General features: G+C 38.6%; 3 protein-coding genes across 4 annotated transcripts; all 3 read left to right on the top strand.

Moving 5' to 3' along the window:
* The first annotated feature begins 899 nt into the window (after positions 1–899).
* Positions 900–9,479, top strand: LOC111341645 (ATP-binding cassette sub-family C member 4). Its single transcript, XM_022948615.2, has 8 exons — positions 900–1,207; positions 3,105–3,648; positions 3,822–4,201; positions 4,634–5,985; positions 6,420–6,990; positions 7,521–7,657; positions 7,743–8,104; positions 8,412–9,479. The coding sequence occupies exons 2-8, from the start codon at positions 3,121–3,123 to the stop codon at positions 8,967–8,969; spliced, it is 3,888 nt and encodes a 1,295-aa protein (XP_022804350.2). The 5' UTR covers positions 900–1,207; positions 3,105–3,120; the 3' UTR covers positions 8,970–9,479.
* A 1,825-nt stretch (positions 9,480–11,304) lies between these two features.
* On the top strand, positions 11,305–18,742 carry LOC111341649 (DDB1- and CUL4-associated factor 7). 2 transcript variants are annotated; one of them, XM_022948621.2, is made up of 9 exons: positions 11,305–11,571; positions 11,646–11,747; positions 13,114–13,212; positions 14,017–14,130; positions 14,691–14,765; positions 14,984–15,075; positions 15,610–15,727; positions 16,195–16,312; positions 16,699–18,742. In XM_022948621.2, exons 1-9 carry the CDS (start codon positions 11,413–11,415, stop codon positions 16,869–16,871), a joined length of 1,050 nt encoding a protein of 349 aa, XP_022804356.1. In that variant the 5' UTR covers positions 11,305–11,412; the 3' UTR covers positions 16,872–18,742. The 2 variants fall into 2 exon arrangements, with proteins under 2 accessions (XP_022804356.1, XP_022804355.1); XM_022948620.2 differs by having other exon boundaries at positions 14,014–14,130.
* A 2,108-nt stretch (positions 18,743–20,850) lies between these two features.
* LOC111341648 (uncharacterized) lies at positions 20,851–23,563 on the top strand. Its single transcript, XM_022948619.2, has one exon. It carries the CDS (start codon positions 21,446–21,448, stop codon positions 22,505–22,507), a length of 1,062 nt encoding a protein of 353 aa, XP_022804354.1. The 5' UTR covers positions 20,851–21,445; the 3' UTR covers positions 22,508–23,563.
* The last annotated feature ends 1,268 nt before the right edge of the window (positions 23,564–24,831 follow it).

The raw sequence follows: 24,831 nt of genomic DNA, 5'->3' as shown, positions 1-24,831 counted from the left end.
TACTTTTCACGTCTCGCATCGGTCGCTAAGAGTGGGGAGCTTTCTTTAAACAAGAAGACTGTGTTAGAAGAAGAAGATATGTTCGATGCCCTTGTTGAGAGAGGAGAACGAGAGTCCATGCGAGAGAAAGTTTTTCAAGTTGTGAACTTATAGAAGGAACTTTCAAACCGTTGAGGAAAAGATGGGGCGGAGCTAATACGCACTAGAGCGGCGATACCTGTTACCAATGCCCGTTATCACGCCTGCTCTCCAAGGGCACTTCATGAGAATAACAACAAACTTTTTTGAAAACTTTTTGTTTTAGACTTAAATTTCGTTCCGTCTTCGCACACGGGGCTCTGCAACCAATTTTCAGATCTATTTCTTTCCAAGTTATGTGGTATTGGAAGATGTCTTGGCTCTTATTGTATACAACGAACAGCTCTTTATATCACCTTATAAGGCTATAAATTAGATTTAAAAAAGCTTACACTCTGCCAGACAAAGCAAAAATACGAAATTTGTAAATGGCATCAAAGCAAACCATCAACACATCAAGCAAAAGAACACTTCCCGTTGATTACACAGCCAATTTTATTACCGCAGGTCAGTTTTTCATTGCAGGCGCACAAGGAAATATAGCAGATGAATAGTGAAAGAGTTGTGGTTGAGTCACAGGCAGCCCAAGCTCACTACAAGAAAAGCGGACGTGACTCTTAACGTGTTGCGCAACGTTTCCATTCGATGTTGATTGGTCGATCAAAACAATGCGGTCTTGACAAAACCTCTCGAGGGGACAAGGGGAGCTAACTGGTTTGTTTGTCGACTGCAGGTCGCTGGCTACCCTCGCAGGGCTTATTTTTGTTACCCAACATACTGTGCGATCGGTCAACGCACCGCATATGCTTCAAGGAGCCAAATTCGAAATTGGAAAGCCGATCGATCTGGAGATAAAAGCATCGCTAGTGAAAGATCTGTGGGAGGAATTGGGAATCGAGTGAATGGAAATGAAACTGCAACATCTCTGCTTTGATTTTCTGGAGGAATCGAGACTGGTGGTAATTTTTTGGCGAAATTATTTGCTTCGGGCGACGGACACTTCTAAAATAGGTTTCCGGCCTTGTCTTTCTTTTAGTAGTTGAACACCAACATAGCGCTAACTCGCCGAAAACGCTTCAAAATGGCCTGAGACGTTCGGAATCAACAAAGAAAACAACAAAGCAATAAGGTAAGCCCATTTTATTTCAAAACAAGACATTTTTTCTCTCTTTTAAGGCAAACCGATAACATCCCATACAAACCTTTATAAATATAAAACGTTGCGCAACACGTTAAGAGTCACGTCCGCTTTTCTAGTAGTGAGCTTCGGCTGCCTGTGGTTGAGTTGTGGCCGTTCTGTCGTAATCTTTATGTCCAGAAAATGATAACTGTGGTCAATTTAAATATAAAAATGGGAATTAGAGTATTGGCCTTTTCAACAACACCAAATCGGAGAAACAAGTCGCAGCCTGTGTTTTATCGCACCACTCAGTCTTCGTGAACGGCAATGAAATGTGCACTTTTGGACGGTTTTATGGCAGATGTGATCCCGTAGAAACATAACAAATTATGTACAGAGAAGGTTAGAATTGGGAAGGTTTTCTTGCAATTTCTTTCAAAAGTACCCGAGAAATGTAACCAATCATCATGAATTGTAGTATTATCTTAAGTCGGTAGGACGATCGGTGATTTGCACTTAGTGTTTTATAGTTTTGGCGCCAGAGCGTTGTCCCCCTCTACTAACTATGGTCGGTAGGACGATCGGTAAGCAAATGGTGACCAGTAAAACCTCCGTATTTCTCATAAACTATTGCAATACCCAGAAGTTTTATATATCAGAGGAAAAGACAATACCTCTGCGTAAATTATCAAGTATTTCATTTTACTTGAAGCTCTGCGAGAACTTTTTAACCTTTTTATGAAAACTCAATAAATTTGCATAATTTTTCTCATTAGCATATCAATCAATCAATCAATCAATCCTTTATTTAAACATGTAACACCTAGAAGTACAGAAGTTCTCGTTAAAACGTGTACGTGTATGTACAATTAGAAAGAAAACATAATCTCTGTAAGAATACAAATAATAAGTAGATCTATTAAATAACTAAAAACAGGATCGAAGATCATAGACAAGAGCTATCAACAAAAATTTACGATATTAACAATATTTACAATCACTACCGCTAAGCCATGTGGGCTTTAAGAGAACACTTGAATGAAACAATATCTTGAGATTCTCTGAGTTTAGGGGGTAGCGCATTCCAAAGTTTACTTGCTAAAAATGAAAATGACCGATGTAAAAACTCATGATTAAAAGGAAGTAAATCTAGCCTTGTACTGAGCCCACGTAAACTATACGGTACATTTCTAAAATTAAAAAAGTCACTTATATAAGGTGCTCCCTTATCATACAAGCACTTATATAACATAACTAACGATTGGAATTGCCTACGATTCTCCAAGGACTTAATGTCGGCCAACTTGAGGAGGAAGTCGTACGACACAGACTTCGAGAAGCCCAATATAGTTCTTAATATAAAGTAATTAGTTGTCTCTATTTTAGTAGTCTCGGCATTACCTACTCCCAGTAAATGTCATGTTTAATAATGCTATGGAAAATGTAATAAAGAAGAGTCACACTAATTATGTTGTCATTGTTTAAGAGTGCATACTTATTAGTTTGTGAGAATTTTGTTTCACCTGGATTACTGTACAATTTGCCAGAAGTATTGTCATTGAAAAAAACACAAAATTTTAACTTATTTCAGTGTAAATTTGGCTGTTCAAGGGTACCCTCTCTGAAAACAAGAAAAGAAAGAAGCTTGAACAAAACTAATACCATATCTACCAATACTTCACTAAGTTATGCCTATGTGGAAAGTTTGAGCTAATTCTGCGATGTGCAGTGTAGCACCTATTGCATGGTTTTCTCATGGATAGCCTCTTAACTGGTAATTTAAATTTTTGGGTAGTTTCCTTTTGAAACATTCCATTTGAATTACATCCCATCCCATTCCAAGAATTAATGTTCTGAATATTACTTTGCTTTTCAAGATTCTAGAGTATGACTGTTTAATTTACAGGTAAAGGAAGATTGACATGAACACCGAGACATCGACCAGAAAGAATCAGAGTCCCTTGGAGAGAGCACACATATTTTCTCTGCTATTTTTCTGGTGGATGAATGATACCTTGAAACTCGGCTACCAACGCCCTCTGCAAGACGAGGACCTGCTTCCCCTTCAAGAAGAATTAAAGACAGAGACACTTGTTGACAAGCTTGAAGCAGAATGGCTTAAAGAATCTGCCATCTGCACTCGCAGGAATAAACAACCCTGTCTTTGGAGGGTCGCGTTTAAGATGTTCTCCCTGAAGAAATACCTGAAGTTGGTGGCTGTCAAACTTACACATTCTTTATCTAATATCCTACTTCCTATTATGGTTTGGCTTTTTCTCTCCAGTTTATCAGAGAATGCTGATGTGAATCAAAGCTCTACCATACTTCAGGTTGTTGCCATCTCGTTCCTTACGGTTGTGAAGGGAATGTCACACCACCATTCGTTTTTCCTGGCTGGAATATTCGCTCTGCAGCTCAAGGTTTCTGCTATTGGATTAATCTACAAGAAGGTATGAATATCAGTGAAGTCAGTGGGAAATTAGGAGATTATATCAAAAGTTCTTACAACCCATGTGATTCAAAGTGTCTTACTCCTGTTACAAAGAGGAATTTGCATGACAAAAAAATTGAGAATGTTTCATTGAAACATAGGGAAACACTCAGTACCCTTTACTTTTTACAGATTCTCAAGTTAAATAGGCGTTCTTTCAATGAAATCGCATCTGGTCAAACGATCAACTTGGTCTCAAATGATGCCAATCGCTTACAGGACGCTGTTTGGAGTATGTTGTTTTTCGTGTTTGCCCCGATAGAAATTCTATCATCCGGGGTACTTCTCTGGTTTTTGATTGGATGGCAGGCCCTCGTGGGAGCAGGTTTTTTCTTGATAGTAATCATATACATATCAGTGCTATCCAAGAAAGCGGGCCATCTAAGAGAAGATGCTGCATCTGTGACGGATAGACGTCTTGAGATTTTGAACGAAGTCATGGCTGGTATTCGTTCAATCAAAATTCACGCTTGGGAATGGAACTTCAGAGATCTCATCAGGAACTTGAGAACGTAAGTAAATGTAATTTTTAGCAAACAAGCGCCGAAAATAGAAAAGAATCATTAACAACGACTAATTCTTCTTTCAGCTTCAGATGCTACTTTGGCTTGCGATTTCTTATGAACTGTCCCTATCTTGACACACATTTGATTTAATTCAGCCCGTTTATATTATGTACAGTTTAATTAAAAACAGTTTTTAACTCTAGCATCTCTACCTCTCTAATTGTAACTCCCTAAATAATCATGCGTTAACTTTAAGCTATCATTGTAAAACGATTTTCAGAAAAGATAGATAAATCTGCTTTATTTTTACTTCTATCTACAGCACTACGATAAACTTACGACTCCAATAACAGATATTGGTAATGTTTAGGCTCAGTATTTCTGAGGGAAAAAAGGCAAGAACTGTCCATCATTTTAAACATTATCCACTTTTTTCAGGAATGAGATCGGTATTATTCGCTGGAGAGGAGCCATTCTGTCAAGTTTTGATGCTTTGTACTTTACCAATACCCCTATTGCTGGGTTTATCTCCATGACAACACTACTTCTTACCAACAACCATCTGACGGCCTTTCAAATTTTCACGTTGATGTCAACTTTGAATGTTATAAAGTTCTCTGTTTCTGTTTCCATGGGGGAAACGCTTCATTTGCTGGCTGACGCTAAAGTGTCATTTGACAGGATACAGAAATTCTTAGAGCTAAGTTCCTTTCCTGGTCTTCGTGAGAATGACATCCAATTGAAGTCAGATGGTAGTCCTACGTTTGATCAAAAACACTTCCAAGGAGAAAATTTCACATTTAATGAGTTCACAAGCTTCTGCACTATTCCCAAGAAAGAGAACATTGAAAGAGCTTGCTTAGAACGATCTCGAACAGAATCTTGGATCTCGTTGAAAAACATCTCTTGCAGCTGGAATCAGAAAGATAAACCAGATACATTGCGTAGTGTCTCAATTAATATCTATAACAATCAATTCATCACCATCACAGGTCCCGTGGGTTGTGGGAAATCTTCTCTCCTGCAGGCAATACTCGGTGAACTACCTTGCAATAGTGGCGAAATTCGACATTCTGGGAGCATTGCATACGTGCCCCAACTTCCGTGTGTTTTCTCTGGAACGATACAGCATAACATTACCTTTGGCAAACCACTTGATGAGCTAAGATATCAAGGAATTCTTGAAGCGTGTAGTTTGCACAAAGACCTCGAGCAGTTCTCGAAAGGTGACTTGACACACATTGGGCAACGTGGAGTTAGTCTTAGTGGAGGACAGAGTGCTCGTATTTGTTTGGCCCGTGCACTATATGCAGACAGAGACATCTACTTGCTTGATGATCCTCTTAGTGCCGTTGATATCCAAGTGGGAAAGCACATTTTCAGAAAGTGCTTGCGTGGCTTGCTCTCTGAAAAAATCTGCGTTTTGGTGACTCACCAACACCAGTTTTTAGAGAGCAATGACTACACTGTTGTCATGGAACGAGGAAGCATTGAGTGCCAAGGAAAGTATGTTGACCTGCTAAATAACAACATGTTGTCCAAGACTGCATTCGTTGGGAAAGGATATCAGAGGAAAGAGTCTTTAAAAATGTCCATTCCTATACGCAGGCGTCGAACAGAAACTTCACTTGGTCTCCCTACTATGGAAGAGGTTGGAGATGGCTTAGACGAAGGGGGAGAGGACAGAATGATGGGAAAAGTATCGTGGACTCTCTATTGGCAATATTTCCGATCTGCTCTCCCAGCTGCGCTACTGATGTGTCTGTTCGTTCTTGTGTTGTTTGTTCAAGGTAAAATTTACGCCATTTTTTTTTTGCACTCATGTATTATATCTAGCTATATTAGGTCGCTTAATTGTAAGAAATCTAGGATATGGTTCTATTAAGAGAGACGAGTCTTTTGTTTGAGGAAAAGCTGGCAATGTTTCAAATGACACATTTAGCCACCCATATCTGTTAATTGTTTTGCACTGAGATATTTCAGTCATTCGTAGGCTTGCTTGCTTGCTTGCTTGCTTGCTTGCTTGCTTGCTTGCTTGCTTGCTTGCTTGCTTGCTTGCTTGCTTGCTTGCTTGCTTGCTTGCTTGCGTACGTCGTTAACCGATGAACTGACCGACAGAACGACCGACTGCCTGATTGGTTGGCAAGTCGGTCCGCTGATGTATATCGGCTGCTTGATTGATTTCCAGAAGAATCAACTCATTCATTTTTCTATTTCATTTCAGTTGTTTCGATATCTCCATACTGGTGGTTGTCTCGAATTGCCAGTATGTCTGATGACCAGCAAAGAGACCTCACTACACTTGGCATTTACGGGTCATTAGTAATCGGCACCCTTATTTTGTCCACTATAATTTCTTTTTTATTCCTCTCTACCCTTTTACGAGCATCAGAGAAGCTTCATGACAAGATGTTTACAGCAATTATTAAGGCTCCAGTTTTTTTCTTCGACACCAACCCAGTCGGGCGCATCCTCAACCGCTTCTCTAAGGACGTCGGTTGTATGGACGACACATTGCCTCCACAGTTCCTTCTGGCAGTCCAGCTATGCTTGTTTTCCTTGGGTGCTACTTTACTGCCAGCAGCAACTAATTACTGGCTGGTTATTGGTATCACCCCCTTGATACTACTCTTCTTTTACTACGCGAGGTATTATCTAAAGACATCAAGAGAACTAAAGAGGTTAGAGGCCATAAAATGCAGTCCGGTATATTCACACATATCAGATACAATTGCCGGCCTGGAAGTAATACGATCGTCTGACATGGAGAAAATTTTTCTGCAGGATCTATTTAGGTAAGTCTGAGTAATTATTCTGCATATATACTATTGACAAAAAAATGAAAATTACAATCCCAGGTAGATGACAAAATAGAAAGTTATCATATGTACCTTTGGCTTCAATCAAGAAATTCGTAGCCTTCCTCGGTATAGAGTGTTTCAAGAATATAAGTGAAGCACTTTTCCCTTCAAGGTCATTCATTCATTCATTGAATACTGGGGTCACCAATTTCATTTTGCTCGCACAAAAAAAATGTTGGGTGCTTTAATATTGAACGGGTCCAAAGCTTCATAATAAATAGATAGGGTTTTACGTTTGCTCTGATCAGACAGGAAGCTTAAGTTTGAAAGAGGTGAGCTGTGCAGTTACGTTTTTTCCACCGGAAAATACCAAGTTATAACTAACTAAGTAACCATTCCCCATTCAAACCAGCTTGCAGCTGAATTGGGCCAGCCTGGTTAAATATTGCTAATAAATGCATAAATAAATGAGAAATATGTATTATTTGCACTGAAATTTAATGTAGCTTTTCAAACTTTTTTAGATACCAAGATCAAAACACGCCTGCGGTTATAATGGTGTTGGGGTCTAGCAAGTGGCTGGGCGTCCGTTTAGAATTGCTCTGTAGTTTGCTCGTCGCACTGGTAGCAGCAGGAGCTGTTCTTGTTACACAAATACCAGGTATTGTATACACAAATGATCCATTTGTTGGTGTTATGAACTGACAGCAAACCTACAGCCACACTGATGTTACTATTTTTATCAGCCCTGGCAGGAATGTCCCTAGTTTATGTATTAGAAACCTTAGATGCGGCTCAATTTGGTGTGCAGTTGACGTCAGAGACAGAAAACCTCATGACAACCGTAGAGAGGGTGGCAACATTCACTCAAATAGCTTCAGAACCTGGATATTCCACCCAGAACGAACATCCAGATTTATGGCCGACTAAAGGAAACATAAGCTTCAAAGACTTGTCCTTGAGATATACTGAAGGAAGCCATCGTGCTTTGAGGGATATTACTGTTGATATCAAGGATAAAGAGAAGGTTGGTCTGGTAGGGAGAACTGGATCAGGAAAGTCTTCCGTTGTAGCAGCTCTGTTCAGGATGCCCCAACCAGATGGAATGGTATGTCTTTAGACGTAAATTAAAATTCAAACAACATCATTGCTCGGGGGGCCTAAGAACTATAAAATGTAGGTAGGTCCTTGGAGTCCTGAAATTGAACATTATTGATAGTTTGTAGATTATGTCAACATAGAATAAGCCTTAATCTTTATCTTACTCCGGAGTTGCCCAATCTTACAGTTTCACTGGATAAGTTCAGACTAAAATAAGTTGAAGTGTGATGAGCCAGTAGTGAATTAATATCTATCAAAATCATCGGATATCTCTGATTTAAGATTTTGTTTTGTTTTGTTTTTTTTTTTGAAAGGTAATGGTGGATGGAATAGATCTGGAAACACTAAATATTCAAGATGTTAGGCGAACATTTTCAGTGATAACTCAATATCCTTTTCTATATGCGGGAAGCGTAAGAGACAACATGGATCCTTTCAAGAAATTCGAAGACCATGAGATATGGAACGCTTTGGAAGATGTCCAAATGAAGCAATGGGTACAACTGTTGCCTGGACAACTTCAGTACAGACTTACAGAATCTGGAAGCAACTTGAGTGTTGGTGAGAGGCAGCTTCTGTGTCTCGCACGTGTTCTGTTACAAAAGAACAAAATCGTCATCCTCGATGAAGTAACTGCTAATGTCGACTTTAAGACAGATCGTTTGATTCAAGAAGTCATACGAACCAAATTGAAGGACGTCACAGTGCTGACCATTGCTCATAGGCTGGAATCGATTATCGACTATGACAGGGTGATGGTCATAGATCGTGGCCGTGTCGTCGAGTTTGATAAACCTGGTGTGCTTCTGAACAAGAGAGGAAGCTACTTTGCTGAGTTAGTCAAAAGCTATAACGGGACTGTTTCATCATAGAGGATTACCTAGTCTACTAACTGTTTTGAAATTCTAGATTATTCAGCTTTTCTTTAGGCCGAAGAGCCTCTAATGGCAGCTTTTTTTGCTTCACATGTGTTGCAAAGACTCACCGTAGACCTGGATTAAATAGTAATGGTCTCGTCCTGCAATTTTTGAGGTAACTAACCAAATTGTCCTTTAGTAATGGGACGAAAGTTTCTGAATATTATATCAATGTAAAATTATTTGATATTCATGACTTTTGGTATGATAAGTCAGCAACGACAAATACTTGAGCATATTTGGCCCCGGTTATTCGAAGAGTGAATAAATCTCTTTAGGTTGGATGGCGCAGAACGTTTTGTCAGCACTCATCCACTGGATAGTAACTTATTCGTTGGATAGCGTTTACCGCCCTTCAACAACTAGGCCCTGGTCTTAAAAGCGAACGAAATCTAGGATGTTTTTATAAGATGTTACGAAGTCAAAAAGACTGATTAACACCAATCATTAAATAAAAATACAGTTATGAAAGAAGAGTAATGCTAACCTTCCGGTAATTCCGTTCCTCCACCCCCCACCCCCACCCCCACCCCCACCCCTTCCTGTAAACTCGCCAGGCTCTGACGCTAGTCCATCGCAATTAATCGAGGAAATAATGATATCGTGTTTCCTTAACACTTCCTCGGTATCCATTTACAATCCTAAGTGGAGAGTGTTACTGTGAACGTGTTCAAACTTAACAGTTAACAGCATAAAATTTATAGAATTTTTACTCTTTGTGTCTCCAAAACTCTTGTTTCTATTACGTCAAAAAAATGCTTTTCCTGGTGCAAGTGGCCTTTATCCGCCAAGATTACCTATTTCACTCGAATAATACAAGAGAGTTCATCAAACCATTATATGACTGTTACAGTATAAAGGTATGTGTTTAGTCATTAACTCCGCTGACAACAAACCAACTAAGTCTGGGCTCGTCTGGGCTCTAAATGGATCTCTATGGTGGCCGAGAACTGCCATTAAGAATATTCAAATTTATAGGGATTACTTTTGTTATTTTTTTTTTTGATTTCGATTTATTTCTCATTTCTTTTTAAAATAAAAGCAAGTGAAAGTAAAATGTAAAATAGAAATAAAGTGAAACCAAAAATAAATGAAATCAAATCAAAATTAAATACTACCCGACCGAGCGCTGCCACTAGTTTTTTTTTTTTTTGTTTTTTTTTTTCGCGGTCGGAAAAAAAAAATTTTTTTCGTAGCCGAACGCTGCCACATGGCCGGGGGTTGCCAAACAGACCCAGAATTCTTTGTAGGATGCCTTTCAAGATTCTAGTATGACGGATGCCGCGTGGAAAAACTTAAAAGAGAAAGTGACCGCGAAAAGAGGGAAGAAGCGTGATGCAGGAAATACAACGCATAAATTAATTAAAGGAAAGGAGCTGTATAATAATAACTGTCGAATTCAACGAAGAATAAGAGCCGTTTGCTCACGGTGGGTTTCGCAATGCATACAAAGCAACCACAAAGCACCCACAGTTCAAGGGGACTACCTGGGTAATTAAAAGATACCTTCCTGATGCTGTAAAGGGAATAAATGACATTGGGCAAACTGTCCAACAACACACCTAAAAGGCGGTTCAGATGCATCTTCTTGCAAGGAATTTTGCTCGCCAGTTGGAACAAAAAATCATTGGAAAACATGCATTTGGAGAGGTCCTGAGGTATAGAAAGATCTACTACGGTGAAGATGATAAAGGAGAATTTGTGACTGTGGAGGAGATTATTGATGGACAGTTTACCAAGTACTTAAACAATACTGGTGATTGTTGTGTCGAGGAAACAGATGTTATGGGTCAGAAGGCTCAATGTCTAACCCATTTTTGTTATGAAAAGTCAGGCAAAAAACTCATGCTGCTGGACATACAAAGACATGGGTATGAATTATTCGACCCAGAAATTGCTTCTCATGAACTTTTTGATGGTAGTGCATTCTGGGTTTGTTTGGCAGCCTTCGGCCATGTGGCAGCGTTCGGCCACGAACAAATTTTTTTTTCCGACTGCGAAAAAAAAAAAAAAAAAAAAAAACTAGTGGCAGCGCTCGCCCGGGTAGTATTTAATTTTGATTTGATTTCATTTATCTTTGGTTTCATTTTATTTCTATTTTGCATTTTACTTTCACTTGCTTTTATTTTAAAAAGAAAAATGAGAAATAAATGGAAATTAAAAAAAAAATAACAAAAATAATTCCTATAAATTTGAATATTTTTAATGGCAGTTCTCGGCCACCATAGTATGAGATCTCTAAATGCATGCGAATTTGAGCTAGACGCGCTAGACTGGATCGGGTGTCAGAACGAGGTTAGTTCAGCCGCCATTTGTATTTCGCCGAGTTTGACTGCTTTTGTTTATCTCCGCTAGCTTGCTGTCCGGTGTATTTTGGGTTTGAATTTTTGCCTTCGCCATGGCCATGATCGCGACTGCAACAGGTGTCTCAACGAAGAGAAAAGAAATATACAAATATGATGCGCCATGGACGATTTACGGCATGAATTGGAGTGTAAGACCCGATAAGCGATTTCGGCTTGCTCTGGGAAGCTTCGTCGAGGAATACAACAACAAAGTGAGCTTGCGAGTGATCAGTGTCTGTTTTTAGAGTTTCTTCTCAACTGATCGATTTTTTCATTTCTTTGCTAGGTTCAGATAATTTACCTTGACGAAGAGACGGCGGAGTTTGTTGTTCGAGCGACTTTCGACCATCCTTACCCGACAACGAAAATCATTTGGATACCTGACAGTGTAAGATTGAAATTTACCGTTTGGTTTCAGTTCTCTTTTTTCGTTCTTTTGCTGAAAATTTTAGTAGGTGCTTAGCTGGTGGCATGGACTCGTATATTTTGAGTTCGTGCGCAGAGTCTTTTCGTTAAATTTTTTGATAAAAGTTGTTACTTGACCGAAGCACAGCTGGTATGCAGCTTGGCGCCGGCCTTGTGAATCAAATGATCGCGATGAATCCACAACCATTTGCCAGTTTTTAATTACTTCGCGTTTCGCATTTAAAATTCATTACCTCTACGCTTTCAATTCAGATGATTGCGCACATTATTGAGTTCTTTGTTCCCTCATATAGTCAACAAATTAACGCATTTTGTCTCTTGGATGCTGGTGTTAAAATTTTTTTTAAGAATTCAGTCACAAAACAGAGATTTTATTATTTATTCTGTTCGGTTTGTAATACACCTATCTAGATCTAATCTCTACAATGTGATCACTATGATCTGTTCCTGTATGCTTTTCTTGTCATTGATGAAAAGATCAAAGATCTTATCAAACTCTTTCGTATCTGTACCTTTAGATGTTGATAGAAAATGTTAATACATCATCTGTAAATGACCTTTTTCCATAGAGGTGGAGACGGTCACTGTACCTAACAGGCATTGTTAGATCTCTGTGTGACCACCTGAATGCTTTCCATTAGCGTTACACACAGAAGCAGTGCATTTCCCTGAATTTTGAACAATGTTTTGAAAATGTTTCGACATCATACATACTCTTCAAAGTACACATTTTGTAATGGACTGTTTAGAAGAAGTAAGGCCTTGATCACAATCATGATCTGAAATAAGTTTTAACCTTTCCTAACTGGTTTGATTGCATTTTTCTTTATTTCATTTATAATCTCAGGGTTCCTACGTGTCTTGAAAACCTTTGAAAACCCTTGAATTTCAGGAGGCTGATTTCAAGGCCTTGAAAGTACTTGAATTTCATTTTGGGTCCTTGAAAGTCCTTGATTTTTTATTGAACAACATCGAAAAATATCTGCTTTTGTTTTGCACCATCAGTAAACCCAAAACATAGATGTTAACAGAAACATTTTTCTTGGTTTTGAGGTAAAATTGTCATTACAAAAAGTCCTTGAAATTTCTAAGTAGGGTCCTGGAAAGTCCTTGAAAAGTCCTTGAATCTTTGGCCTGAAAAAGTGTACGAACCCTGAAATCTTCTCGGCACCAAGTTGTATTCATTTATGTATCAAACTAGCGTGAAATCATTTTGACCCAAAAGTCCTATCAAAATACAACACTTTTTCAGTTGCAAGTGAATATGAGTCTTCTCTACATCATTATGCAATGTATGACTTTGTATAAAAAATTTATTTATACAACAGAAAGGTGGCTATCCTGATTTAGTTGCAACATCTGGAGACTATCTTAGAGTATGGAGAGTCAGTGATTCTGAAGTGCGCCTGGAATGTCTTCTGAATAATGTAAGAGTTCTGAGTATTTTTTATTGGTTTTATGAAGTACCCTTCATGTAGTGGACAAAGTATTTGGTCATTGCATTCATGTAAGTGTTCTCCAAAAGTACCAAACCATGCACGTTTTTGTTGGTTTATCATTTATGTAGTGTCAGCCTCTTGAATTAGAAAACACACAGAAGTTTCAAACATGTGGGGATCTATGAAAAATTTTTAATCTTTCCTAGCTAGTGTTTTGTTTTGTACATGTAGCTGGTTACTAAAAAATCTCAGGACAACACTTGGCATAAAGAAAGATTCTAAGCATTGGTTGTCTGATACAATGAAGAATATAAAAGAACACATGTTGATTGTTTTGATAAAATAATGTTATGATAATGTTTCATGTATCTGATGCATCTTGCTTCGTTTTCATTGACTAAAAGCGAGCAGTTTAACCTGTAGATAACTACTTACATGTACAGCACTACCTACAAGTGTAGCTACACCAATATTTTGGTTATGCGCATTGTTTTCATGCTTTTCCATGTAGTATGAGAGATTGCCTCCCTAAGCTGTCAGAGAGAGATTTCAGAAAGTGATCAGGAACATAAATAAATTATATGAATGATTACACAAATATTTAACTCAGCTATTGCTAAATATTGTGAAGACTTAGTCTCTTAGGGACCAAGTCAACTACTTTGCCTCAGTCTTAACCTTAATTAAATGCAAGTAACTGATGTTGTTTCTATGAAGAGAGCACAGTAGTTTGCTGAAGCTTGAGCAATGGATGCTAATTATTTGTCGTGTTTTATTTTATTTTATAAGCAGAATAAGAACTCTGATTTTTGTGCTCCTTTGACATCTTTTGACTGGAATGAGGTGGATCCAAATTTATTAGGGACATCAAGTATTGATACAACATGCACCATATGGGGACTGGAGGTATGGTGGTGGCTCACTTGTGTATGCACAATAGGACTGATGCTGTGAGGTGATAATGCCTGTTCTCAACTCTGATATTAACTTCCACCAAGGCTGTCTAAAAGTCATTCATCATTATCAACAACAAGCTTCCTTGGGAATTCCCAATCAGACTACACAATTGAATGTTACCTCAGGGTTTAAAACCATTTATTGTAAATTGCTACAATTTAATTGGAAAAGACTTGATCAAAAATATTCTCAGGATGTTTTACTCTACTGGGCCCAGTTTTAAAGAGCATTTATCCAACAGATAAATTGCAATTCAGTAGATTAGTGATAGCAAAACATACTGCACTCTCCACCAGATACAGATTTATCCAGTGGGTGGTGTCATCCAACGTTCGAACAACTGGGGCCAGCTGTATGTATAGAAAAAAGATGGGTCGCATGCTAGTCCCTCTTCCTGATTTGCACAGATGCCATGAGTTGAGTAATTCAGCTTAGCATGGCATGTTGTACACTGTATGTCTTCAAAGTCACTGTTTTTCCTGTTGTTTTTTTTGCCTTGTTTGTCACAGACTGGTCAAGTTCTTGGAAGGGTAAACATGGTGTCAGGACATGTCAAGACTCAACTCATTGCACATGATAAAGAGGTACTTACGGTTATGCTGTGAATCAAAGATCCTGAGGAAATAACACATCTGTTATAATTTTACCTTTATCAAAAGGAATTTGTGTTGACTTGGAGTAGTCCATTTTTAGCAAGTTCAGAAAAGAAATTCAGCTCTACTATTCAGTACCATTCTGTAAGGAATTCTGATCTCGGTAACTGAGCTTATCTACATGTAACATGTTTTCTTTCATTTTCTAGGTATATGACATTGCTTTTAGTCGTGCAGGGGGAGGAAGGGACATGTTTGCCTCTGTGGGAGCTGATGGCTCAGTTAGGATGTTTGATCTAAGGTGTGTGTTTGTGTTTTCTTATGAAACATACAGAATGGTAGATGTGTATAGTGTATGTCTTGATTTAGACATTGTAGGAACATACAGTATGTATATTTAAATCTCACAAGAAATTTTATTTGGAATTAATGTAGTGAAATATTTTGTACTGTGAATTACTCCTAACTTTGTGGAAACAGTGTAAGTTTCACGAATGATAGACACCGATATATTTTGGTTGCCTATTAACAAACCTTAATTTCAGTTTTGTGAATGGAGATTACAGGACTGGTAAATGCAAAATGCATTTCATTTATACATTAATACACAACATACACTGTAGAAATGGCCTACTGCTTACCACAGAGTTCTCTGTAGCTAAGATAGTGAGCTGTCAAAACATGGAATTCAAAGATCTATTGTTTGATTCCTTATTGGAACTCTTTGTCCCCTGCCCATTACAAGACAAACACTAATTTCCTTTTTATTTTCCTGGTACATGTCAAGTTTTCAGGTGATACAATAGTTTTCATAATTAACCTGATTTTCTCACAGGCACCTAGAACACTCTACAATAATTTATGAAGATCCACAACACAGTCCCTTGCTAAGATTATCATGGAACAAACAGGATCCTAACTATTTAGCAACGTTCTCTTTGGATGCAATGGAGGTTTGTTGACAGTGTACAGTCTGTAAATTAATAAAAGGAAATATTAGGAAATTAAATTATTACCCTTAGGTACCGTAGTTGGGTGATGTGTGCAAGAATCAGCTTTACTTGCATTACAGGTACTGTTGTATTTCTTTTGGTTTTCATGTTCACCTGTTGTGATTATTCATCCTTTTTCAAAAGGTAGTTCTGTTTGAAGATGTGGCTATGAAGCGCAGCTCTAATTTTTGGACATGCATCATGCATGTATATTAACGTAAAGAAACTTCATTTAAATTGTATGTAGGTGGTATTTTGGGCATGTAGAAAAACCTGGGCTGAATTTCATATACAAAAAAAAATATCTCCTTGGTCCTTTTACACTATTAATACCAATAGTAGAATAATTATATTCTCCATAATTCTAAAAATGACATACGTGCAGTTCCACAAATCTTACTTTCGATACTGACTTCTATCTGCCATAGGTGATAATATTAGATGTTAGAGTACCCTGCACACCAGTGGCAAGGTTAAACAACCACAGGGCCTGTGTAAATGGAATTGCATGGGCTCCACATTCTTCTTGTCATATCTGTACAGCAGGTCAGTTTCTGGGTTATTTGCAGTAAATAAATGCAGTAAATGAATATTTAACTGGTATACACCATCATGTGTGGTGGCACTGATGAAGTCTACATGTAGGTTTTGATTATCAGGGAGCAGTTGAGAAAAACAGAAACATCCTGTGCAAGGAAACATTGGAAACCTTTTTGTGTCCTTATGTGACTGTTTGGCCAACTCTTTGGCAGACAGACAGGCAGATGGCCTGTCTGACTGACTGAATAACTAACTAATTGAAATTCTGTCTGCCTGGCTGGCAGGACAACTGAGTACATGGTATACTTCCAGTTACTTGTCTGTCATATTATATGAACCATACATAGCTTCCATGTTATGGGATTGGTAACTGCTTTGATTCTCTCCTGAAGGTGATGACCATCAAGCGTTGATCTGGGACATTCAACAGATGCCACGAGCCATTGAAGATCCCATTTTAGCTTACACTGCAGATGGAGAGATAAATCAAATTCAGTGGGCGAGCACACAGCCAGACTGGATCGGCATCTGCTACAACAACAACTTGGAGATTCTAAGAGTGTAGTTATGTAGTATGAAGTTACCTGTATTGAAGATGGCACTGCAAAAATGTGAATTATAGTGGTTTGGTATCCCTGTCCAGTCATGGATGTGGTCTTGAAGGTTAACATGTCAGTCCAATTTTGGGACAAGGTGTAAGGGTCTCTTGTAGGGCTCTTGTGCACATATTTTTCCATACAATGTTTTACTCTGGTGAGATTTGCAGCAATTGCCAGTTTTAGGACATTTGATGGTAGATTCTTTTTGTGCCAGTGAGGTTACCTGACAGCCCTGGAAATTAAGGACAGATAGGATATTTTTACAGCCTGAATGGAATTCATCATCAGTAATGTTGACTCCAGCGATGACTTCTTGTCAGGTTTTTGAAATATCACTCATCTTTAGTTGACTCCAATAATGTTGTCTGGTCAGGGTTTTTTTTTTAGCAGCTGTCCAGGCTTCCCCTCCTGCAAGTGTTCAGACCAAACAATTTATTGTTACACTCAGGCTCAAACCATTTCCTAACTTAGGGTAGTGGATCTTCTTTTTATTTTATTCCCCTGTAACCCTTGGACTCCCAAGATACCAGTTAAAATTCTCCTCTGTGTCTGCTACCCATTCCGGTTAATTATAGCCCAGAAAATTTGGCAGTAACCCCTAAAATTTGCAAGGTCTGATTGTTAATTCTCCCTTCTAACTGCTACAGAAATTCATCGTATACTAGTTACAATAATTTGGTGTTGCCAGGGGTAGATCAAGACAACAACTTCTACCTGATAAGTTTGAGTATTCTCATGACCTGTTTGCCGGATGATGTAAGGATATCACGGCAAGAAGTTACATGTCAATCACTTCTGGGAGTTCAAAGGTTAATTCAAATAACATCCTCTCGTTGATGTGTTTCTATCTTCTCATTACCTCTTTGGTTGATTTTGTACTGCTATGGTGAGGAGAAATTGCACATTGGTCACTTGTGGGGTTTAAAGGATTATTATACTATCTAGAGAGTGCATTTCTCGTTTTTTAGTCTTATGGATAGCCTCTCTGAACTCAGACAAGATCATTTTAAATACTCATTTTTTGTTTGTTTGTTTCCTTGTCTCAGTGGAGTTTAGATGCCATATATTTTCTAATCTTTTAGTCAGTTATTCTATTTTTGGTCCCATGCTCTGTACATGTAGAGATGATATGAATGTAATGTTATGCTTCTGATTTCCTTTGTATAGCAGAGCATTTATTACGCGTAGTTTATAACAAGTAGTAGATAATATCTTGTATAAATGTATAGAAGACTAACTTAGGCATGAACATGTACAAGAAGAGAGCTATGTTTTTTGTTTATTTTGATTTTTTATTTTCAAGAGTCCGTGAACTTGAAACCAGAGATCATACTCGAAAGTCTTTCAGTTTAACGGAGTTGATGTAAATTGCTCTATATGTGGGTGACTGTCAAATAACTTTTTAACTGAAAGTCTGCCGTTAAAAAAAGGAGTAGTTAACTAAAAAAAATCAAGGGTAATCAAGTCAAAAGAATAGTTTGTTTCCTTTTATTTGCATTGGTTAGTATTTTTTAAATGAACCAGTAACAATTGACTCATGATAGCCGGAAGCAACATTTAAAGATTTGACTTGATTTTTAAAGCCTCATGCGTCTAAAAGTGCAAATAATCAACATGCAGCTTTGTAAATTCTAAAATTAACTGAAAGATTCACCACGTCTCTTTGTAAACATTTAGTTTAGCGTAAGGCCATTGTAAGATACCCGCGCCCTGTATGTAGAGATTTTAAATTGAAGTCATAGATTACCTTGTTTCTGTGCATATTTAGACAAGTTATATATATATATATAATAGTTGTTATTTTGTGTTTGATAAAATAAAGTTTACATGTATGTTCGCGGGCATAGATATATTATGAGCCCGATTCAAGTCATTTTAGCCCGAGCAGCTAGGCGAGGGTTGAAATGGCTGTTAAAAGGGCCCAAGAGTTTCAAGTGTATCATTACTATCATTGTTATCAATTTGGAGCGCATTAATAAAATAGACACTAAAAAGTCAACAAAACAGTCTCTCAAGTGATGCGAACTGGCTGAAATTTATTTTAGCTCGCCAAAATCTCCATTTCAGCCCTCAACCGCCTCCCGGTTAGCTCAATTGGTAGAGCGCCGGACTGTTGTGCGGGAGGTCGTGAGTTCAAATCCGGCCGGACCAACACTCAGGGTCTTTAATTAACTGAGAAGAAAGTGCTGCCTTTGTAATAATATCTTCAAATGGTTAGACTTTCTAGTCTTCTCAAATAGGGACGACAAATGGAGGTCCCGTCTCCTGCAGGGTTGGGGTAGGAGACGTTAATTTCCCACACACGAGATTAATGTGTGACGGATGTCCTCCCCGGGGTGGGATGGGTGGGTAATAAAGGGGTTAGGTGTCAATTGGAACGAAAGTTCTGTTCCTTTCTCCGGCCATTCCTGTGGCGAATAAATTAAACTTGAACTAAAAATGCGCTACAATGCCCGACAAAGTGATAATGATTTTAAATATTTTGGTCGTGTCGATGCAAACAACCAGCCGTCCAGTAAGCTTTTGTAAAATGCCAGCTCAAATAATCATTTTAGTTATTTAAACACGAAGGCGCGCTATATAAGGAAGTCTTCCCTGGGAAGACCTCGGCTCATTTGTCACTCACCGTTGACGTGTGCGGGTTAAATTCAAATGCTGGTAGACGAACAAAAGGAGCTACTGATATCTATTGTTTACTTCCACCAGCATGGTGGCATGAGGTAACGTGCGAACCCCCTACTTCGATCTCAAATTTACCGCCACAAATAAAGACAGTTTCCATTGGAGAAAGGAAATACAAATCTCAAAAATTCTTGTATTGTGATGATGACAAAAAACAATTTTGAGGAATGCGCCCGCTGCTCACTGCTTTGGAGTAGCTGTAGCTCAAGCTGACTTGACTCTAAGAGTTCTATATCACACGACGATTGATTGACAAATGGTCCAGTGGGACCTAAGGCTCCTTTCATAGCGCGCCTTCGTGCTTAAGCGGAGAGGCTGGATTCTCCTTTCTTTAAGCGATGATTAGGAATGCTCTCTGTCTAAGAACTTGTGAAAATTAAATAGATTTATTGCTTGATTTTGATTTTCATCTCGTAAATATATTTATTCAGTGTCGCAATTTAGGACATTGAAAAATCTTCAATTTCAGCCGGACCCGAATTTAACCGTTACGTTGGGACATTGACTTCCAAGAACTGATAGCACTGAACTAATACCGTAACTTTCTTACGCCGGTCTTCAGGCCCCTGTTGTTCGAAGGTTCGACAACGTTATCTAGTGGATAAATCCTTATCCAGTGGATAGCACAGTACGATTTGCTATCACTTGTCCACTGGATAGCAATTTATCTGTTGGATAGCGTTATCCGCCCATTCTACAACTGGGCCCAGAACTTTAGGTTGTATCCGAACAGCTTCTCTTAACTGACGGTTTTCCAAATTTTGATCAGTTGACCAGTTGAAAGAGTATCAAAATCGCTAGTAGGATTATGTACTGTTGACTAAAAGGATTGAAAGCATCACCTGGGTTACGCCACACTTTTCACACTCCTGAAGAAGTTGCAAAGTTGCGCTTGTGTCGGGATGAAGGTGGGAACGGAGAAAACCTCATATACCCAACAGAAGATTGTGAATCCCTCTACCACGGACCAGTTTTTTTTCCCTCGAACACATTTTTAAGAGAAGTTTTGCTTGACAAGACTGATTTACTTTTGAAAATCCGAGGTACTGAAGGTTGACTCTGAACACGTATCGGTTTAATAAGATATTCAAAATAAAACAGCAGTCTTAAATAAATACAAGGATGCACTGGCAAGTAACATCACTTTACAATTGTTCATTTGAATTCCAAACCGGTTTAACCAATGATATTCATCGAGCAGGCTGCCATCGAATACACCACCCGCCACATGTCAGAAATGGGAGGGGATATTACGCCCCGCAACAGCTTAACATGAATTAAATATGAAAAGGAACAGATCTGCTTTTGGAAATATTCGGAAAGTTATCAACCTTAGCCAAAACCGAGTAAAGTTTTTGCTTAACGTAACTCTTGCAACATCATGTCCAGTTGATTTGCTTACGAAGAGATTTGCCGTAACTAGATTGTACTTTGGAAATTGCGTCGCTTGGCATGGTACTGAGACTCTAGATCTTGCTACAAAACGATCAGGAAACTATTGGTGTATAGACGTCAGGTGCTCCATCTGCTACTACTGAAAAAATTATTTCGAGCGCTGGACCACGTCAGAGGAAAATTCGTTTGAAACTCAACATTTGTATGATTAGATGTGGTCTTCAACAGGTAGAAGTGCCATCCAAAGTCAACATCTCTCTTTGCTCAGGATTGTCTTGGCATCGCGTGCAAGCTTTGCGTGGCAATAATCTACGACGTCTCAACGGAGCAAGGTGAAGAGTAACTAAACCAGTGGCGCTGGAAGGGAAGGTTATATGGGAATGTAACGGTCGCTGTACAGCTACATCGTTTTTACATTGAGATTCTGTTCGGTTTACAAACATTGTACATTTACATTTTAGAAATGTCCAAGACTGTACGATTTGCGGTAGTTACGAGCAGGGAGTACGCAGAAGCTGTGGCCACTGACGTCCTCCAGAAACGACAGGAGAGAAAGCTCAAAAGTGATAAATCCAGTAAAGGAAAGAAGAAGCGAGGAAGTAGAAGACCAAATCCTGCGCGAGGAAAATCTGCAAATAAATTAAGAGTTGCTGGAGTCAACAGGGGATTACTTTCAGAATTTATTATCTTTATGCTCCTGCAGGGATTCAACTTATTCAGTAACTCGTGGGTTTTAAATGAATCTCTTAGCGTTCTTAATGAGGTCGAAAAGTACGAAAAATATCCCAACGTTTCCGCAATGAACAATACAGTTCCAGACCTCTGTGTTAGCGTGCAATGGGCAAGAGAGAAGATCAGCAACGAGATAAATCATTTCTCATCTGTGATATACGTATATTGTTTCTTCCTTGCCGTGTCTGCTTGTATCTTCACTTTGCATTTGCTAGCTTGGTTGTACACGCTCCAACTATCTTTTAATAGTCGGCGATTTAACGCCAACACCCAAGAGACTTTGGTAAAGATGAAGGTGTACTTTCTCATCGCTGCCAGCCTGCTGCAAGACATACCAATGTCTACAATTTCAGCAGAGCTGTATTCTCTTCAACAAGGCCAGCAAGGCTTGGTTTGCTGGTTCTGTAAGGTTTCAGGCCTTTGTCCTGACGTGAAGCAGCTTGAAAGTAGGTTAAGCCGGGGCACGGCAGCCATCTGGTTAACTTTTGCTGCGATTGCGCTCACTTCTCTTTGGAAGGGCATCTCAAGCTTTTACAGGTGGAGCCGAATCGATACATGCGAAGCATTCTATTTGCGGGCATGTACAGCTGTATTTTCGGGATTTCTGTACTGCATCGTTATACTCACGCCCGCAATGACAGTGCTAAAATATCGCTACTTTGTCGAAATAGACGGTGGGTTGCTTGAGGACCTTATAGATCGGGTCTACATCATCGGTGCCATATTTTGGGTTTTGGTTGTTGCTGTTATTGTCTGTTGCCCTCTGCTGAATCTTATTAGAGTAACACAGTAACCATTCTATTCAAACCATGTTTTTTTTTTTGGTGTAAGGGAAGCAATGTTAAAGGATCTTGCAAATTTACGCTACAGAATACACCTTTCAATAGATTTCTGACACTGATATTTTCTAAAAATGCTCCCTTTGAATCTGAAGTACATAGCTTTTGAGATAGCAAACAGATTTTCGCGTCAAATCGTTTCTTCAGTGATAAAGTCAGATACATTTCGAATGTTAGTAATATATATATAGCGGTTGTATTTCAAGATGTATGGGTAAAATAAAAATAGATCTCTGTGGGGATAAAAAAAACACAATATTTACAACGTAGTCAAGAATCTTTCTTCTACACATGACAATTAAATAAACATTGATTCTTAGGAAAACTTTACAAAGAAAATTTCGTTGGGATCTGCGAGTGTTACTGGTGCACATCAAATTAATGTTTTACGTAAACATAGACTCTACTCAGGACCCAAATGGCCTACGTACACTGTTAGGACTGGTGCTTAATTCGTGTCATCGACTAATTACAAATATAGCCCCTTGCATAGGATGCTGGATCATAGCAGGTTATTCTGTGTCTTCAGGTTTCCTGAATGGTAAGAGACTGATTGTTAAACTACAAAGTAACCTTGCGTTTAATTTTGAATTCAGAGGAACCTGCTTTGATTTCAGATACACCAGGTGAAAGGAAAACCGTGATTACCAAAGGTAAAAAAGCAAACTTTATAAATGAGTAACTAATGTTTAGAGGTCATATAAAGGAATGAGAAACGACAGTCCTGGTTTGAGAATTGCATGATGAAATTTTTTAACTACTATGGGGTGCGAAACCAAAACTGTATTTTTCGAGCGAAATTCAATAAATTCAAAACATTTTACCAGGGTTTGCAATCAGACCGTTTGATCCGAATTCTATGTAATCAAGTATTTTGTCGCGACATCGTAGTTATGCAAAGATGCAAACAAAGGATCACCATTTAGCACCGTTTAGGCTTCTATCATGGAGAAACATTTCAGCGCACCATCTGCAAAAAAAAAAAAAAAAAAAAAAAAAAAAAAAAAACAGTATTTCTTCATTTCAGTCATTTTACTCTTCCCGCGACATAAACATTCTGGAGTATTCCCAGAATCTTACCCTTCAAATCCAATCCAACCTTAGCTCCTTCTTACAAGCAAAGTAGCCCACTTTGTGGACTCTTATCCCGGTATTTTTAGCATAGGAAAACCAGTGTATACCCGCTGTGCAATCCTCTTGAAAGCATTACCACTCCAACCCAGATCTCTCACAAATTATTTACGTTCCCTGGCAGCTTTTCGTCACCCATTGGTACCTCACAGTGGAAAGAAGCAAAGGGAGAGTTGAGATTCTTTCCTTAGAACAGAACAGAGTTCCGCGCACTAAGCACGAGGTAACCGATTCTCTCTGTGTACTTTGCACAGCAACCATATTGGGTGAGCACAAAAATATCTTCAGGTGGCTTGGTTTCATTATCTCAAAGAACAAATTCCAGCCATGCCACCAGAACCTTTCGTTTTCTTCCTTCGGTATAGCATCATAGAAAATGACCAATTCTTTTATAACAACTGAGTTTTGACCATTTTTCTGACTCAAAAGGGTACCAGAGCAACCCCTCAGCCTCCTAAAAACAGACTTATTCTAGCTTTAATTCGGTAGAATTTTGGTAAAACAACAAATAAACAGCCAATTAACCAAAAATCGAATTCACTTCCTAACAATACGGCAGCCATAGCTGAGATACATGGTAGATGGTTTCGTTTTCTCTATGGAATTTCTTAATCAGTGGGACATTTTTGCTTCCCTCTCGGGAGTTTAACCAACAACAATTACACCAACATATTTCCTGTTGTGAAGACGGACCCTACTGGTTAGCACGCTAGACAATGGGGCGGAATGTCCAGGTTGAAGCTTTAGTCGGCTGATTCTTTTGTATTCCACTCTCAGAATGCCTCTCTCCGGGATAAACGTCGTAGATGAGGACCACAATGCTCGATAGCTGACTTTTCCTTCCCTTTAAACTTTAAAAAACAAGCATCACACAGGTTTCAAAATCGAATGCAACCAATAAAACGAAAAAAAATTAAGCTGTATTTTTACGATGTGACGTAGGTCCATTAAGACTCTCGCTCCTCGTAAAGATCAATAGATAAATCCTCCAGACGGTGTTAATACCCTTTCAACCTTGAGGGTAATGAGAATTAAGAAACTTGTCGACTATGAGACATTGTTTGGATAAAAACACCTAATACTCTGGACTAGCTTACGAGGAGAGACTTTTTTTTTCCATATTTCATTTTAACAATGTGATAACGTA

The sequence above is a fragment of the Stylophora pistillata genome, chromosome 3, assembly GCF_964205215.1.
Source record: "Stylophora pistillata chromosome 3, jaStyPist1.2, whole genome shotgun sequence".
In the NCBI taxonomy this organism is placed as follows: domain Eukaryota; kingdom Metazoa; phylum Cnidaria; class Anthozoa; order Scleractinia; family Pocilloporidae; genus Stylophora; species Stylophora pistillata.
Note: the sequence above shows the minus strand (reverse complement) of the source record. Positions and strands in the feature narration are given on the sequence as shown.